The sequence below is a fragment of the Typopeltis vanoorti genome, chromosome 3 (genome assembly GCF_054136105.1).
Source record: "Typopeltis vanoorti isolate ZY-2024b chromosome 3, IOZ_Tvanoo_1.0, whole genome shotgun sequence".
NCBI classification, from domain to species: Eukaryota; Metazoa; Arthropoda; class Arachnida; order Uropygi; family Thelyphonidae; genus Typopeltis; species Typopeltis vanoorti.
The window spans coordinates 116082877-116101220 of NC_143551.1; the positions used below are offsets into that span (position 1 = coordinate 116082877).

Sequence of the window (18344 nt, forward strand, 5' to 3'; positions counted from 1 at the left end):
AATCAGCTAATTAATTAATCCTAAATTAAATTATTTCAGTTTAAAAGCAAAAAAAATCATAAAAGTAACAAGTGAAATAATATTAAATTACATACACTTATCTTTTAAAAATGTATTTTTCTGTTTAAATTTGTTTCACTATAAATTTACAATTCACACTTCACTCAGTAACTCACTAGACACAGAGGGCAAACTAACCAGTCACTGTTCACAAATCAGAAAAAGATGAACCAAAAACAGGAACATGTGTTTTATTGCAGCAATATAACATGTGTTCTATGGCTAATGCGCTGTGGGCCAGCCGAAACAGGCCAACCCATAATAAAATTTTAAGACAGACAAAGTGTTCCCAGGGTGTAAGATTACATATCTCAATCAATTTTACGATTAAAATTTATGGACTATGCTGTTTCTCTATTGAGAAATAGCATGGATAATTATCAGAAGCAATGGAATGCTTGACAAATATGTGAGAAAGAAATAAAATAAAGAAAATAAAAGTTATGTTGTTGGAAGTTTTTCCACTTGGTTATACTATAAATTAAAGATACCTAGAAATTATATACTTAGTTTAACCCTTTATCCAAGTGTAAGCAAACAAAGTTTGTGCCTGAAGTAATTTCAGGACTGGGGCAACTCATATATAGAAGCTAATGACTTCCCATCACTTGCCTTAGTATCCCATAATGCAAAGCACATATCCTTACGGACAAAAGGTGTCACACCTTATTATTAAAATACTCTGAATTACAGACAGTTGTTGGAAGTTTTTCAACTTGGTTATACTATAAATTAAAGATACCAAAAAATTATATACTTGGTTTAATCCTTTATCAAAAAAAAGCAATGATAACCTGTTTTGACCTTTATTGAGGTCTCATCAGTGGGAGTCAGACCCAGAAGTGATACTAAGGGTGAAGTAATGAAGTCATATTTTCATATATGAGTAGCCAAAAGGTCGAAACTGGTCTGGGTAGTGACCCTTCCCATAATGCATAGCATTATACATGTCCATAAGGATAAATGCTTTGCATTATGGGATACTAAGGCAAGTGATGTGAAGTCATTAGCTTCTATATACAAGTTGCTGCAGTCCTGAAATTACTTCAGGTGCAAACTTTGGATAAATATTTATTATTTTTTGGTATCTTTAATTTATATTATTACATTTAAAAGTTATGTTATTGCACAACGAACATCAAACGGTTTCAGATAAGGACTGATATGAGAGAGGGTTGTGTATTGTTTGGTTTACTGTTTATTATAGTCATTGACTGGATTATGTGAAAAGTATAGCCATAAGAAGAGTAATTAAGTGGAAACCTATGTGAAAGTTGGAAAATTTAGATTATGCAGACAACATAAGTTTTGATATCATCAAAATACAATAATATACAAGCAAAATCAGAAGCATTTATTAAAACTGCTGAAAAAGTTGGTTTTAAAATCAATATGACTAAAACAAAAGTTCTTAAATTTAACAGCAAACGTTACAAAGATATCAATATGCAGCAAAAGAAGTTAAGAATTTTACATACATGGGAAAAAATGTAGATACTGAAGGTTGTGGAATTGAAGGAATATAATGCAAAGATTGCCAAAAGCAAATACTGCTTTCAGAAAATTAAATAACATGCAGAAACCATCCAAATATCATAATAAAACCAAAATAATGATCTTCAGCAGCAGAGATCAGAGACATGGAAACTGACCAAAAAACAGGAAAATCAATTAAATAGTTTTCAAAGTGCCTGAATAAAATATTAAAAATATTTTGGCCGCAGTGTATAACAAATGAGGACTTATATGATTTGACTGAGAAAAAAGTATCACCAGTTGGAGAAAAACAGATGGAAATGGATTGAACATATACTAAGAATGGACAGCAGAGAGATGTCAAGAGAAAAAAAAGCAATGATAACCTGTTTTGACTTTTATTGAGGTCTCATTAGTGGGAGTCAGACCCAGAAGTGATACTAAGGGTGAAGTAATGAAGTCATATTTTCATATATGAGTAACCAAAAGGTTGAAACTGGTCTGGGTAGTGACCCTTCCCATAATGCATAGCATTATACATGTCCATAAGGATAAATGCTTTGCATTATGGGATACTAAGGCAAGTGATGTGAAGTCATTAGCTTCTATATACAAGTTGCTGCAGTCCTGAAATTACTTCAGGTGCAAACTTTGGATAAATATTTATTATTTTTTGGTGAGCTTTGACATGGATCTCAGAAGGAAAAGCCTAAATTAACTTTTAACTTGCAGAAAATGACAGAAACAGAAATAAAACAGTATAACAAATGAGGACTTATATGATTTGACTGAGAAAAAAGTATCACCAGTTGGAGAAAAACAGATGAAAATGGATTGAACATATACTAAGAATGGATAGCAGAGAGATTTCAAGAGAAGCTTTGAAAGGATCTCAGAAGGAAAAAGGAAAAGCCTAAATTAACTTGCAGAAAATGACAGAAACAGAAAGAAGAATGAATGGTTGGGAGAGCTGGAGATAAGCAGAATTAGTAGCACAAGTATCTGAAAGAAATGGATCTCAACCTTTCATGTGCCATGAGGCACAAAGATAAGTAAGCAACTGCAACTGGGATACAGCTCTTTTATAAATTACAAAAAAGGGCTAACAAAATAATAGGATGTCATGAAACTGTTTAAGAAAAGAAGTGTACAGCATTTAGAGATAGGCTATGACAGACATGAAGAGATCTACCTCATTTAATATTCTGTCTCATGATCATTATTTTTTAATATGTACCCACAGTGTGTGTGTATGTGTATACACTAAAGAATTAACATTTGTGCTTATAATATATTTCACTGAAGATCACTTACAGCAAGAATTGGATTATATCAAATCTGCTTTTATGAAAAATAATTTTAATGAATCCTTTATGAAGAAATTAAGAATTATCTATGATAGCACAAGAAAAGTATATTAAATATACAATACTTTTCTCGTGCTAACATGTAGATAATTCTTAATTTCATGTCACAAATTTCTCTCCAAAGTAGAACTTCATCAAGAAAGCCTTTAACAGCATTAGACCACCAGTCTCTAATCCTGAAGATATCACCCAGTTCCACTACTGTATATGAAAGGAATTGCTAAACATTGCTAAAGTTTTAATACCTCTTAATATTTGAGGGGGATATTGCAAGGGGATAATTGCAGGGGGATATTCAGTTGTTTGCAGATGATGTGAAGCTGGGAAGGATTATTAGTAATAGTGCAGATGTGGTAGCCCTGCAAGAGGATTTAAATAAGCTAGATAGATGGGCAAATGAATGGGGGTGTCAGTTTAATGCAGCAAAATGTAAGGTCTTGAGGTTTGGGAAACATCGATGGGATGCTGCATACTCTATGGGAGGAGTTATACTGGAGGAAGCAGGGGAGACAAGAGATCTGGGGTTGATGATTGATAGAAACCTGAAGTTTAGGGGACATATTGCAAAGGTGGTGAAGGTAACACAGAGGATTGCTGCTATTATGAGAAGGACACTGACCTGCAGAGATAAGAGGGTTATCATTCTGTTGTATAAGTCTCTGATCAGACCACACTTGGACTATTGTTCTCAGATTTGGTCCCCAGGATTTGAAGGTGATAAATTAACTGTGGAAAGGATACAAAGACAGATGACAAAGATGGTTTCAGGACTGTACAAGGATAGTTATGAGGATCGGTTGAGAGAATGTGGACTGCAGAGTTTGGTGGATAGAAGAAGGAGAGGTGATATGATTGAGACTTTTAAACTGTTGAGAGGTGGTTACAGGGTTGACACTGGGGAGTTCTTTCGCTTGGTTGAACAGCGGGAAGGAGTGATGACAAGAGGCCATCCCTGGAAGTTACGAAAGGAAACTGTGAGCAAGAGGGTAAGGAGTGGTTTCTTTGTGTGGAGGGTGGTTGAGCTGTGGAATGCATTGCCTGATGGAGTGGTGGGAGCGAGAACGGTCAGTGAGTTTAAAGAGTGGTATGATAGACTTTGTGTTTCTCAGGGAGGACCTCCCCTCGATGAGTCTTGACAGACTTTATGTCTTAGGAAGGACCTCCCTCGATGAGTCTTTTGACTCCTTGGAGGCCTGAATAATAATAATAATAATAATGTTATTGCAGTACCTTTTCATCCTGTCAGGAAGTTTACTACCTTCCTTTCTTTGCCTAAAGACACGCTTTCTCTATTCGGCCTTCCTAGTGTCTGGCATGTCTTCAGCCATGTGTTGTGAGGAACACAAATCTTATATCTAGTATCTTGAACCTAAGCATTCTGGCCTAGCAGGACATGCCATCTTGACTAAACATAGGATTCTTTGGAAGAAAACTACACTTTTACATAAAAGTAGATTCCTTAGAGAGTGGTTATATACAAGAAGAGCTGTGAAGCTTTTCTACCAAACTTAAACAGATCTGTCTTCAGTTATCCCCTTAATGGGAAATATCATATTCAATTTTATGCAAATTCCTGATTATCATCATATTATCTCTCTCTCTTTTTTAATTGAATTTCATTGAATGTCCTACTGACGCTTTAGTGATGCTTTTTAAAACGGATTCCTTTATTATAATTTATTGTGTGTTCCATTGTTGCTATTGTACTGAAGAGATGACTTTTGATACTTACACAGTTAATAATTTATTTCACTTAAGTTTAAGTTTTCATCTTTAATTTTTCAATGTATGACAGCACATGTGTTTCAGTGGAATTTAGTAAAGAGTAGAGGAATTGTTGGATCATTAATTAACCCAACTGTGAGTCAAGTATTTTTTTGGAGAAGCACCATCCCAAAGGTGAAAGGATAAGCAACAGATAAGCAATTTTCTGATTTATATAGGGTTAACTGCTGTTTGGAGGTGCCTTGAGTGAAAGAGAAATCCCAATTTTTTGGATGCCTAGGCGATTGCACTTGTAATGTGTTTGTGTCAAGAGAGGTTTGATGTTAGAGTAATTCCTAGTAGAGAAATCTCATAGTGTCTAGAGTTTTTGGTTTTGTCAAAAATAATTAAGAAATAAGGCAGAACTGTGTTGCTAATTTTGAAATCAACAAGGTTATTTGAACAATACTGAAGAGTGATCTGGAAATCAGAATTTAAGGTAGTAAAGGTGTGTGATCTTAAGGGGGAAGGAGGATGATTTTGTGCAGTGCAAGATAATATGTCAAGTGAGAAAGAAGTGTACTCTAATCAGCAAAACTGTGTATTGGGCAGCCAATTGGAGTAGGTCACTTACATGTAGAAGGGGTGGGTGAGAGAACAGAGCCTTGAAGAACCCCAGCATTAGTTGCATAGCTAGAAAATAAGGAACCATTATGTGTTGTGTTGTGTGTTCAGTCAGAAAACTGACAACCCAGTTGCAGAGGTCATGGGAACCAGGCAATGGGAGCTTGTTTAACAGACCCTTATCAGATTGTCAACAGCTTTAGAGATATCAAGAGCAACCAGCTGAGATTTGCCAAACTTCTCCATATATTTGCTCAGAGATGGAGACATAAGCAAATCCCCAGTTTATTGACAGTGGCAGAACCATACTGGGGATCATTTATTAGTTGAGTGCCTTGAAGATAGCATGGGAATAACTGTTGAAAAAAACTTGAGAGTAGTTTGATGGTGAGGATTTGCCACTTTTTTTTTTTTAAGAATAGGATGTAGGCTAATTTCCAGACTGTGGAATAAGAGAGCATAAAAAGGTCACATAGAACAGGAATCGACTCTGGTGTGCAAACCTTCAGAATAATTAGAGAAATGACATCAGAACCATAGAACTTTTTGTTATCTAATTTGGACAAGATAATTCTGAATTCTTTTCAGCAAAAGGTCAGCAGGGACAGCAAGTGCTAGTTTATTTGAATGGTTATGGGGCATTTGTCAAGATTAATTATGCATGCATTTTAGAAAAAGTATGAAGTCAGGAGGCTGGCTTTTATCTGTGGGTGATGATGCAAGAGATCCATCTGGATATGGTAGAAAACAGTTGGGCAAGTTAAGGGAGAGTTCCAAGGAACATGGGTGTGAATAGGCAACATCACTGGCAAAGTTATATTAAAAATTATGATATTAGAAAGGAACTTGACAATTAATATTTGTGTGAGCAAAGTAATCAAAGATAGTATGGTTCTTGGCAAGAGACCAAAAGGCTGACTAAAATTTGAAAATGCAAACCTCTCTTGACACCAAATTGGTTTCTGATGTGTTGATAGTTTTCTTGTAACTATTTGCTAACTTTTTCTCGAACATGGTGTTTGTGTGACCATACTACCTTTGATTACTTTGCTCACACACGAATACTAATTGTCAAGTTCCTTTCTAATATCATAATTTTTAATATAACTTTGCCAGTGATGTTGCCTAAATTTTTTTTTTTTTTTCACACCCATATTCCTTGGAACTCTCATGTGGTCTTTAATCTTTGATAACTTTTTATTTCTAATCCAACATTCAGATGGGTAAGTTAAAATTAGTTTAAACACTATACTGTATACTACTGGCTTAGTGTGTTTGCTAATTTCCCTCTTATGCATCAAAATTTATTTAATGGCTCTACGATACAGCTTTGTTAATTTTATTATCTCCTTTTATATTTAATTTGCATCTTCACTAAAAATTGTGGCTAAAGAGCTGATTTATTTTTCTACAGGTTCTACAATCTTCTATAATCAGTTTCTACTATCATATCCTGTATACCCCCCCCCCCTTGAGAGTATATACCAGGAATATGATGATGAGGTACTACAATGAGAATGTCTGTGTTTGCATATTCCTGTCTTTCATGGTTTTCTCTTTTTATTGCTGGCTTTCCTACTTAAGTAGTTATAGTTAAACAGCCCTGAAGGCTTGTAGCAGATGTATTCATTTACCCCACACACACACACACACAAAAGGTTGCGAACCAATCATACATTAGCACATGTGGGAAAGCTGAGATTACTGAAACCCTGCTCTAGAGAACAAACATGGATTTTTTTATTTAAGAACCACTATTCAGGCTTCCGTAACAATGCAAAGGTCCCACATTGGGAAATGAAATTTATCTAGACCCTAATGATGTGTAAACATCTATGCCCAGTAGAATTCAAACCCATGACTTGAGGGTGGAAGTGTTATCTACCTGACCAACCAAACCCATCAAATTTAGTAACATAATATGGAATTTGTTTGAATAAAATGAAGAGCAGAGTTTAATATTTCTGATTTTGATATCAGTCTTAATGCCACCTTTCTTCATATACATGATAAAATAACAGTGGGGATAGAATGCACCCTTGCATTACTGATTTTTTTTTTTTTTTAAATTAAACTAGCTTCCTCTATATCTTCAATTCTGATTACTGAGTTACAAAGTAAGGGTATGCCATATAGTGCTCTGTATGCCTTTTCTAGATACAAAAACCTTATGATATTCTCCTGATTTACCAGCCAAAAGATATCTGGTCCTGATAATCTTTGTGAACATAGCTTGTTTTTCCTCATGTTTCTCTTCTGTAACTTGTTGAACATGCTGACTTACCTACAAGGAGCTTTCAATATAATTTCTTCTTTTCAGGACTTCCTCTTTAACTTCTTGAATCCACCACAAAGTTATTTTTTTTCTATTGTTGCAGACAGCAGCACTGAATGCTTCCTAAAATGAATTAATGTTTGCTCCAGATTTAAACATTATATTTGCTGGCTTGGCTGTTGCTTTGAAACGCGTTTTTTTTCTTCAGCAATATGAGGTAACCAAAAAGTTTGTAGAGTTTTTCATAATAAAAATTAAATGACTGCAGAAATGTTCATAAAATGTTTTATTCATTAAAATAAGCACCTTCATAATCTACAACTCTATCCCAACGAGATACAAGTTTGTAAATTCCACTTTTATAAAACGTTTTGTCTTTAGAAATAATAAACTTAGCAACTTCTGCTTCAATCTCTGTTTTATTGCAGAACTGTCTATTTCACATGTGATTGTCTAGTGCCAAAAAAAAAGAAAAAAAGAAAAAAAAAGTGATAATCGCTTAGAGAAATGTCAGGAGAATATGAAGGATGAGGGAATATCTCCCATCCTAAAGCACAAATCTTCTCACGGGCAAGTTTTGCAGTATGAGGTTTTGCGTTGTCCTATAAGAATAGCACTTTCTTCCAATTAACTAGTCCTGGCTGTTTCTGAAGTAATGCATCCTACACACACACGCTCAAGTTGAATCAAGTAGATCTTGGCTGTAATTGTTTGGCCTACAATGAGAAACTTGTAGTGGACAATACTGGCTCCAGTCCACCACACATAAAACATAGATTTCTGGAGATGAAGCAGTGCCTTTGAAGTGTGTGGTATTGGATCGTTTGGTGACAACCAATGATAAGTTCACTTCCTGTTAGAGCACAAGATTCATTTTTCATCACAAGTGAGCAAGTAATCCAAAAATGGCTCATTCTTATGACATGAAAGAAGTAAAGAACAAATCGATACTTTGAAGTTTATTGTCATCTGATAATGTATGTGGGACCCATTTACTTAGATTCCATGATTTTCTCAGTTGATGCAAGTGTAAACGAATTATTTTGCCACTCACATTAAATATTTGTGAAAGTTCTTTACATGTTAATCTTGAATTATTTTCAAAAGTGGCACATAATTCTTCATTATCAATAATGACAATAATGATTCATCACCAGAAACAAATTTTTTAAGCCATTTCTGCACAGTATGTTCTGCTACTGTATCTTTTCCAAATGCCACATGTATCTTACAGGATGCTTCTAAAGCCTTCAAAACCACGTTTAAAATCTTAAACAAGCCCGAATTACACCAGGTTCAACTGACATTTTAAAAGGGTTCTAAGTCACAGAAAAAGAATACATACAAAGTTAGAGCACACCGATTGACTGACACGTATTTGTGCCCTATGACACACACACAAAAATGCACTTTGCAAACCACAACAAAACAAAACAAGTCACTGTACCTGATATTTATATACCTGAGTCTACACTGTTTCCCCTGCAAACTGCTTGAATTTAATTCATCTGAAAACTTTCATGCACATTTTTCAATGCAATATTAATTTTACTCCTGTTCAAATCTAGATGATGTTCACTTTCTATTTCAAATCCATGTGTACTCTTGTATCTTGATTCATGATTAGTTTATGTCACAAACAGAAATTAAGCAGGTAGGTATTATTATTATTAGATTTACTCTTTTCTCCACATTCTTCCAAAACAGTTTATATATCAGGGAACCATTTCCTACTCTGCTGTTTAGTTCTTCAATGAACTGGCCTTTTCTCTTTCTTTGTTCAGCTGCCCTCTTCAAAAAATCCTCTACTTTCCTACTATAACTTTCTGTGAAATTGCAGGTACAAGTATGTCTCATTGTCTGGTTTCCCATTTTAAAATTTGTCCACTCTATTTGAAACTGTCCATTATTTATGAGGTTTATCTTTGTGTTTAGTGTTGCTTATCACAGTTACTTCTTCCTTTCCCTGATCACTATTGCTTGAATATTACATCTTATAATAGTTATTACTGAGAAGTCTCTTGCCAGTTTTTGTATTCTTGGTATCAGTAATACAATTATATCAAGATTGTTTTCTGTAATCGTCTGCTAGTCCACCTCTCTTTTACTGAGGCTTCTAATATTTATTGTACCTATCTTCCATTCTTTTGTGGTTGTTGCAGCAACTCACTTTTTATTCTCTGCCCTAGTTTCTTGGTGGCCTGGGCCATCATCTGGGTCACTATAATGATGGACCAGATAACAAGACATTTCATCTTATTGTATCACTATATACTCTGTAATTTAAACCAATACAGAGTACTATTTCTTAAGCTAAGTTTTAAATTGCCAGCCTGTTCCTTGCTCATTCAGTATCTTCAGGTGGATACCAAACAAACTGACACACCATGGATGAAGAGTGGACGTTGGGTTGAAAGCCATAGTTAACTCTCTGCGATCTTTTGTAGTATTATGTGTAGATATTTCCCATTTATTTAGCTTTGTCCCTTTGTAACTTTTTATTAAAACCTAAAAAGGGGCTCAGAGGACTCAGTGGCCTTCAACACTACATTTACTCCACATGATCTTGTAGAGTAGTGCAAGCCCATCCTCTTTTCCGTTTCTTTGATCATGGATCAAATTATTATTATCATTTTTGAGTGCATACTCTCAAGGTTTTATATCAAGGAGTATATCATATGCTCTGACAGCAAAACACAATTATGATTTCAAGACTAATTTCCAATTAACTATCTTTCATACGAGGTTCTGTACCATGCAGAGTTTCAAACATCTGTCTGGTTTTTAAGAGCAACTACTAATTCCAATAAACATAACAACGAAGTGTAGTCGAGTTTTCCATTTGATTCTGGCCTGTTTCCATAACACGGTCTGCTAGATCATAGTTGTCCATAGTTCGGTAGAATTTTTATTATTAAGTAAAGAATTTTCATTCAAGTATCAAGGCCATCTTCAGTATGTCTTTCAAATTAAACAAGTAAAACAGAAGCTGGATGACTCAACAATGAAAATGCATGAGCTACATATACATAATATAGAGTAGAACTGTCTAGAATACATTATGGTCCCTACCTGTAACTTTAAACAAGAGATGATTAATTAATAAAAAACTATTGCCTAGGAATGTGTGGGGAAGTACTATTTCCCATAACAGAGGTAATTTCAGTCCATCACTTCAGTTTAGATTCAGATGATGTAAAATTTCAAACTTTCTTTGTATAAGCATTCCATATGATAATTACTTTTATGATGACCTCACTCTCTCTCTCTTGTTATTATTAAAGCTGAAAGAGGAAAATAATTAGGAGTTCAAGATCAGAATGAATACTACAGAAATCTAACATTAATGCTCTGTAACTATTCCACATATTGTCCTCTTACTAATGTTCCTACTACCAGTCAAATTAAATGTAATCATTGATAATGTCTCTTGCTCAAATGTGGAAACCAGAAAGAATCTTAAAACCTATCATGGACATCCTTCTTGATCATATGGACTTCCTAAGATCCACAAAGCAAATATTCCATTATGTTCTGTCAGAGACTGCAGTGGCTCTCTTTGCTACAAAATCACAACACCTTTCTAAATTACGTTCAGCATTTTATTTTATTAAGAATAGTTCTTATTTTAAGAATAAGAATTATTCTTAAAATAAGAACTATAATAACGTGAATTTTATTAAGAATAGTTCTTATTTTAAACTTTATGATCTGCTCTCCAATACTAAACAATTTACCATCTATTAACCACTACACAATTTTGTCTGTTACCCAAATATGCTTTCTGGCTGATCTGTTTGTTTTGTGGGATGATTGTTGTTGTGCTATTTGGAATTACAGGAGCAAGTAAGGCTATGAGACATTATGTTAATTGAATGTGATCTTCTGGCCAGTTGGCCTATTTTGTAGGATGAAAATCCAAAGTTTTCAAGAAGAAAACCATCATCATCATCATCATCATCAAATTCCTGCCATGTACCCTCAAGGGGTGTACAGGATATGATAGTACTACATGAAAAAAATTACATCATTATTAATTTCCTATCTACAATTTTCCTCCAAATCAGTCTGTTACTTGTCAAGACTCCAACATTATCAGATCTTATATTTCTATCGTCTAAAGCATTTTGTACCGTATCAATCCACCTATATCTTGGTCTTCCTCTGGGTCGTTTTGCTGCCAACCTGGCAGAGAACACTTGTTTTGCTAATCTTTCCTCGCCCATTCTGTTTAAGTGACCATACCACCTAAGATTAGCTCTGCTAACGCATTCCTGGATGCTGACAATGTCAAGTTCTTTCCTAATATCCTCGTTTTTAATATGATATTGCCATTGATGCCATCTGTTCATGCCTATAATCTTTCTCAAGACTCTCATATCTGTGGTCTCTAGTCTTTGGTCAAGTGTTTTACTTCTGACCCAGCTCTCAGATCCATAAGTTAAAACTGGTTTGAACACTGTCTTGTACACAGCTAATTTAGTGTTCCGACTGATTTCTCTCTTATTCCATATGAATTTATTCAATTGACTTCCCACCATACCAGCTTTGCTGATTCTGTTGTCTATTTCTACATTTAATTTACCATCTTCAGTAAAAATCGTGCCTAAATAGCTGAAATGTTTTACTTGTTCCACAGGTTCTCCATTCACAACACAGTTGACATTTTCAATGATTCTGCCTATTTTCATTGTCTTTGTCTTTTTATTGCTGACCTTCATACCATATCTATTACAACAGCTATTCAATTTAGTCAGAGAATCTTGCAGACTTGTAGCAGATTTATTTAGAAGTATAACATCATCCGCATAAAGCAAAGAGCTGACATTAACATCTCCAATTTTGATATCATGTTTAATACCACTTTCCTTCATAATGTGATCCATATAGATAATGAATAACAGAGGGGATAATGTACATCCTTGTCTCACACCAGATTTAACATTAAACCATCTTCCTGTACTTCCTTCAATTCTAACTGCTGACTTACAACTCAAATAAAGACTAAGTATTGCTGATATAATGCCTCATTGACACCATATAACTGAAGCGTATTGAATAGCTTCTCTCTTGGCACCTTGTCATATGCCTTTTCCAGATCGACAAAACTTAAATACAGATCTTTGTTATATTCCCATGCTTTCTCGACTATTTGTCGTAAAGTGAAGATCTGATCCTGACAGCCTCTATTTGGCCTTCACCAAGCTTTTCTTCCACAATTCTTCTCAACCGTTTCTCAAGTATACTTGCATAGATCTTGCCAGGAACACTCAGTAGGGAAATACCTCTGTAATTCTCACATTCAGTTTTATTTCCCTTTTTATATATGGGTACTATGAGAGCTCTACTCCAATCATCGGGAATTCGTCCCTCTGTCCAGGCTTTCTGAACTATGAAGTGCAGCCACTGTAAGACTCTTATACCACCATACTTCAGCATTTCTGGTCGAATATCATCTACTCCTGCTGCCTTTCCACATTTCAAGCCTTTGATGGCTTTTTCTACTTCTAGTATGGATATGTATTCCTGACTGCATGCCTGGTCAGTGTTTTTTACCACTGTGCTGTCATCACTGCTTGTTTCATTTAGCAGTTTTTCAAAGTAATTACTCCATACTTCAAGGATATCTTTTTCTCCCGTTTTCATGTCACCTTTATCATCTCTAATTCCTTTTACAGCACTGTTTCCTCCATTCTTAAGCTTCTTCAACAACCTCCAGAATATTTTGCCACCTTCTTGATATTTATTTTCTATATTCTTGCCAAAGTCCTCCCATGACTTTTGTTTAGCTAGTTTTACACAGTGTTTAGCATTCTTGCATTTGTCTCTATATTCTCTAAGAGCACAAGCTGACTTATTTGACAGGAACTTTTGGTATGCTTTCTTCTTTTCCTTCACTGCCTCTTTAACTTCCTGTGTCCACCAGGGAGTTCTGATTTTTTTATCCTTACAGATAACCTCACCACATGCCTCTCTGGCAGAATCAATCAATAAGAAAACCCTTCCATTTATGTATGTGAGGAGCTAAATCACTTTCAGGTGAAAAAAACTTTCCAAAGGGTCTTAAGTCATAAACAGGATTCAACTTTAACCAAGATCTTTCCAACAAAAAGGAATATTGATTGAACTACAATGGAAAATTTGTGATAAGAAAAATCCTAGTTTCTAAATAAAAGCTCTCCTACCTCTGCATAAGATGAGCTGACTCATCTTCAAATAAAAAAAAAAATAATAATAATAAATCCATATGAATATTTCTCTCATTGTGATAAGAAAAGAATCAAACTCTGGTCTTTCCAGATCAAAGGGCACACGTCTTATTGTTCTTTCAAGTGTGCTCCAGAGGTGTTTAAATATAATAAACTACAATACAGCACTTGTTGAAGTCCTTTAAGATTCTTACTTTAAAACTTTAAATATAATCAGGATTACATTTACCCATTTAGAAACTTTATAACTATCATAATCATGAAAATTTTCAATTGATATGTTCCATGCTTTTTATTGGGCTTCTAAGTACTAAATGTGCCCAATGAATGAAGTCCACACCACAGAAATTCACTTGCAAAGCTATTTGAATCTGTTTATCAAGAAGTCCATGCATGCATTTCACTGAAAAGTTCACAATGGAACTTTTCAGTGAAATTCATACAGCCAAATACCTTATAATTTCCTTAAATAAGGAAATAAGAGCATATTTCCTTATTTAAAAGATCAGAATAAACTGCAATTCATGTCATTTTATCTCACTATGATCTCTCAGCAAGATGTATGTAAACTCTTTTCACTGTGAAACAAACAGTTTAAAACAGCTTCTTTTCTTTAAATGTGCCAATGCGAAGCAAGTTCACATAAAACCATCTAAAATAATAGACATATAACAAATTTGATTTTGTTAAATATTAAATCTTTTAACATATTTGTATATAAAAAAAGAGACCTACTTCAATATTGGAGCAATGTCAGTTTCCGTAATATTTCCCCAGTTTTTAACAATTCCAGACACATGTCCAATGCCTACTACACCAACCACAACTGCAGGAAAATTGCCTGAAAAATACACATTATTATTTGATATTATCTCTAAAAGTTTTTCCTATTTTATTTTATTTTATTTTAAGCAGAGAGAGAGAGGAAAGCAGTATTTATTGAAGAGCATTTTTACTAGTTAGTTCTTTACTTTCTTCTCTTGTAGTGAAGAGAATAAAACATATATGCATGGAAAAAGTATTCATCTGATATTAGTATGACATTGCCAGGAATTTCTTCTTGTAGTTTGCCAGACAATGAAATACTACCACATGTAGTACAATCCAACATCAATATATATGTTGTTACAAATTCTGATATCTTCATGCTGTGGAAGGGAAACTTGGAAAAGAATAAGCTGGGTTCAGACCAAATAGAAGTTGTCAGGATCAGATTTCACTTTGAAACAGATAACTGAAAAATCATGTGAATATAACAAGGATTAGAATTGTATTTGAACTGTAAATTAGCTGTCACAACTGCAGGAAATACAGGAAGATGGTTTGATGTAAAATCGGGTGTGAAACAAGGGTGCAACACTATTTCCTATGTTAATCATCATCTACATGAATCACACATGAAAGAAAATGGTATCAGGCCTGATATCAAAATTAGAGATATTAATCTTATCTCTTTACTTCATATAGATGATGTTACACTCCTGAATAATCCAGTATAAGACGTCAGGATTCCTTAAGTAAACTGAATAAGTGCTGTAACAAACTTATTCAATTTACTCAAGGAAATGTTTTACTTATTCTGTGAAAATCTAGAGTAAAAAGAAAAAAAGGCTGAAAATAGTAGACAACATCAACTGTTTCCCAAGTAAGAAATTCACAGAACAAGTAAAACATTTCCTGTTATTTAGGCACAATTTTTAGTAAGAATGACAAATTAAATATGGAAATAGACAACATAATAAGCAAAGCTGGCATTGTGGTGAGCCAAATGAATGAATTCGTATGGAATACAAGAGAAATCAGTCAAAACTCAACTACTTGTATATAGGATAGTGTTCAAACCAAGTTTAACTTAAGGACCCGAGAGCTGGGTAAGAAATAAAACAGTTGATCAAAGACTGCAGGGAACAGATACGAGTTTCTGAGAAGTGTGAACAAATGGTATCAATGGCATAATCATATTAAAAACAGATATTAGATAGAAGTTTGTCACTGTTAACATTCAGGAATGTGTGAGCAGATAATCTCAGGTAGCATGATCAGTTAAACAGAATGGGAGAGGAAACACTTGCAAAAACGGCGGGAGCGAGCAAAAGAGTTAATAGTATTAATTGATACAAATGATTTGAGAGAGAGAATAAAGAGCATGTCAGAATGAATGTCAGGAGGCTGCTTGGAAAGATAAAAGAGAATAGTGTGGCAGGAGGGATAGTCAGTGTGTTGCCTAGGTATGATTGTGGTGAAATGAGGCAGAGAGCAAGGATTATGAATGATATTCTGGCTGAAATGTGTGAGGAGATGGGAGTACAGTTTGTTAATGTATGGAATGAGTTTGAGGGACGAAGTGAGCTGTATGGGAGCGATGGACTGCATTTGAGTGGTTATGGTGTGAGTCGCTTGGAGAGACTGCTGCTGGAAGGTAGAGAAGTGAATAGAGAGAATGAATCAGATCGAGAGGGGAGTGATGTGGAAGAGCAGGAGAGTAAGACAGGATAGATTGAAGAAGTGGAAATGAATGGGGAAGTGAGTGGTACGAGTATAGAAAATGAGAGAATGGGTGTGCAAGAGGAGCAGGGAAATGGGGAGGCTCAGGGTGGACAGGGGTACACAGCGTGAGAAAGGTGGATGCTCCAAGAGGAGGTGAGAGCATGTGTAGGCAGGAAAGAAATGGGATGACCAGTGATCAAGAGGAAACAGATGAAATTGAAAAGGGTTCTAAAATGAAGAAGCAGAAAGGGAAATGGCCTCAGTCCAGCATGGAGAGATCACATCGAGCGAGTGGTATCAGTGGAACTAGCTGTAGATCCAGAAATGAGCTGTCGTGTTTGTATACCAATGCTAGTATAAGAAACAAGGCGGATGAAAGGATTGCACTAATTGTGTCTGTTCACCCAAAGATTGTCGGAATAAGTGAGACATGGTTGGATGACGACATCCTGACAGGAATAGAGATGGAAGGGTATGATATGTTTCGAGGATAGAAGGGGTAAAAAGGGAGGGGGAGTGCTATTGATGATAGAGAAAGAGTTATGTCCATACAAGGTAGAGATGCATGAGGGAAATAGGGCCAGTGGTTTTGAGGCAGTGTGGTGTGAGATAGAGGTGAATAGAATCAAATACTTGGTGGGATGTTGTTATAGACCTGGTAATATGGATGGTGGTGATAGTGAAATGTATAGTCAAATAAGCCAAGCAAATAAGAAAAGGGTGATCATTATGGCTGATTTTAATTATGGCAATATAGACTGGAATGAAAAGATAGCAACTGGAAGTAAAGAGAATGAGTTTCTTGAGGGATAACTACCTCAGACAGTATGTAACAGAGGGCACACGAGGATTAAGGGTCTTGGATTTGGTCACCTCATCAGAGGATGTAATTATAAATGAGGTGTCAAATCATCCACCAATTGGTGAAAGTGACCATGAGGTGATTAACTGGGTAGTTGCCAGCAGTGCAAGGACCCCTGTGAAAAAAGGGTATATGTGGAACTACAAGGGGGGATGATTATGAAGAGCTCAGGAGACAGCTTGCATGTGTAGCATGGAATGAGGAGCTGGCTGGAAAAGAGATCAATGCAGTTTGGGGGATTTTCAAAAACTATTTAGTAGATGCAATAGCTAAATGTATTCCAAGGGTGAGAAGGTTAAATAAGGTAGGTGTGAGATGGATGAATAAAGAGATTAAGCATGCGATACAGAGAAAAAGGGCATTGTGGAGGCAGCATAAGAGAAGTGGAAGTAACCAATTTCATGAGGTCTACAAAGACTAGGCAAGGAGGGTGACTTGGTTGGTGAGAGTAGCTAAAGAGAGGTATGAACAGCAGTTAGCTAATGAAGCCAAAAAGAATCCTAGGGAGTTCTTTTGATATGTAGCCAGCAAAAGAAAGAATGACATTGATTGGAGGAAATGGCATAAAGACAGCTGTTGCAGAATGTGTGGTGGAGATACTTAATGAGCAGTTCATAAAGATCTTTCAATCTTGTGAATGTGACTTCATGGAGAGATTGAGAGCAGTTGATGATGGGGAGGAGAGACTGACTGTAAGTGAGCAAGAGGTGTTTGGGGAGTTGAGTAAACTGGATGTAAATAAGGCTGTGGGACTTGATAATATATCACCGCATATTCTGAAGGAATGTGCCAGGGAGTTGACACCTGCCTTGACATATTTTTTTAATAGAAGTCTTGCGCTTGGTCAAGTTCCTAAAGAGTGGAAGGAGGGCAAGATTGTGCCACTTCATAAAGGAGGTGATCGAACTCAAGCATCAAACCATAGGCCTATCTCTGTGTCAGGTGTTGTGGTTAAATTGTTGGAGAAGCTTGTGAGAACTAGGATGCAGAGTTGGGTTGACAACAATGGTATAATCTTTGATGGACAGCATGGATTTGCTAAAGGGAGGTCATGTTTTAGTAATCTACTTACTTATTACAATAAAGTGACTGCTTCCTTGGACAGAGGAGAGGAATACACAGTAATATACTTGGATTTTGCAAAGGCTTTTGATAGAGTACCTCATGATAAGTTGACAGTCAAACTAGAGCAGATGGGGTTGGATATTAGATTAGTGCATTGGATTGGAGACTGGCTATCTGATAGGTATCAACAAGTTGTATATGGGGGTGAGATATCC

General features: G+C 35.5%; 1 protein-coding gene across 1 annotated transcript in view; it reads right to left on the minus strand.

The window, feature by feature from the left end:
• The window catches only part of LOC150108492 (traB domain-containing protein), a 149891-nt gene that overhangs the window by 11259 nt on the left and 120288 nt on the right, over positions 1-18344 (minus strand). Inside the window, exon 8 of the mRNA XM_090415905.1 lies at positions 14451-14556. Within this exon, the coding sequence (XP_090272031.1) occupies positions 14451-14556 (106 nt within the window). The remainder of the gene's footprint in view (positions 1-14450; positions 14557-18344) is intronic.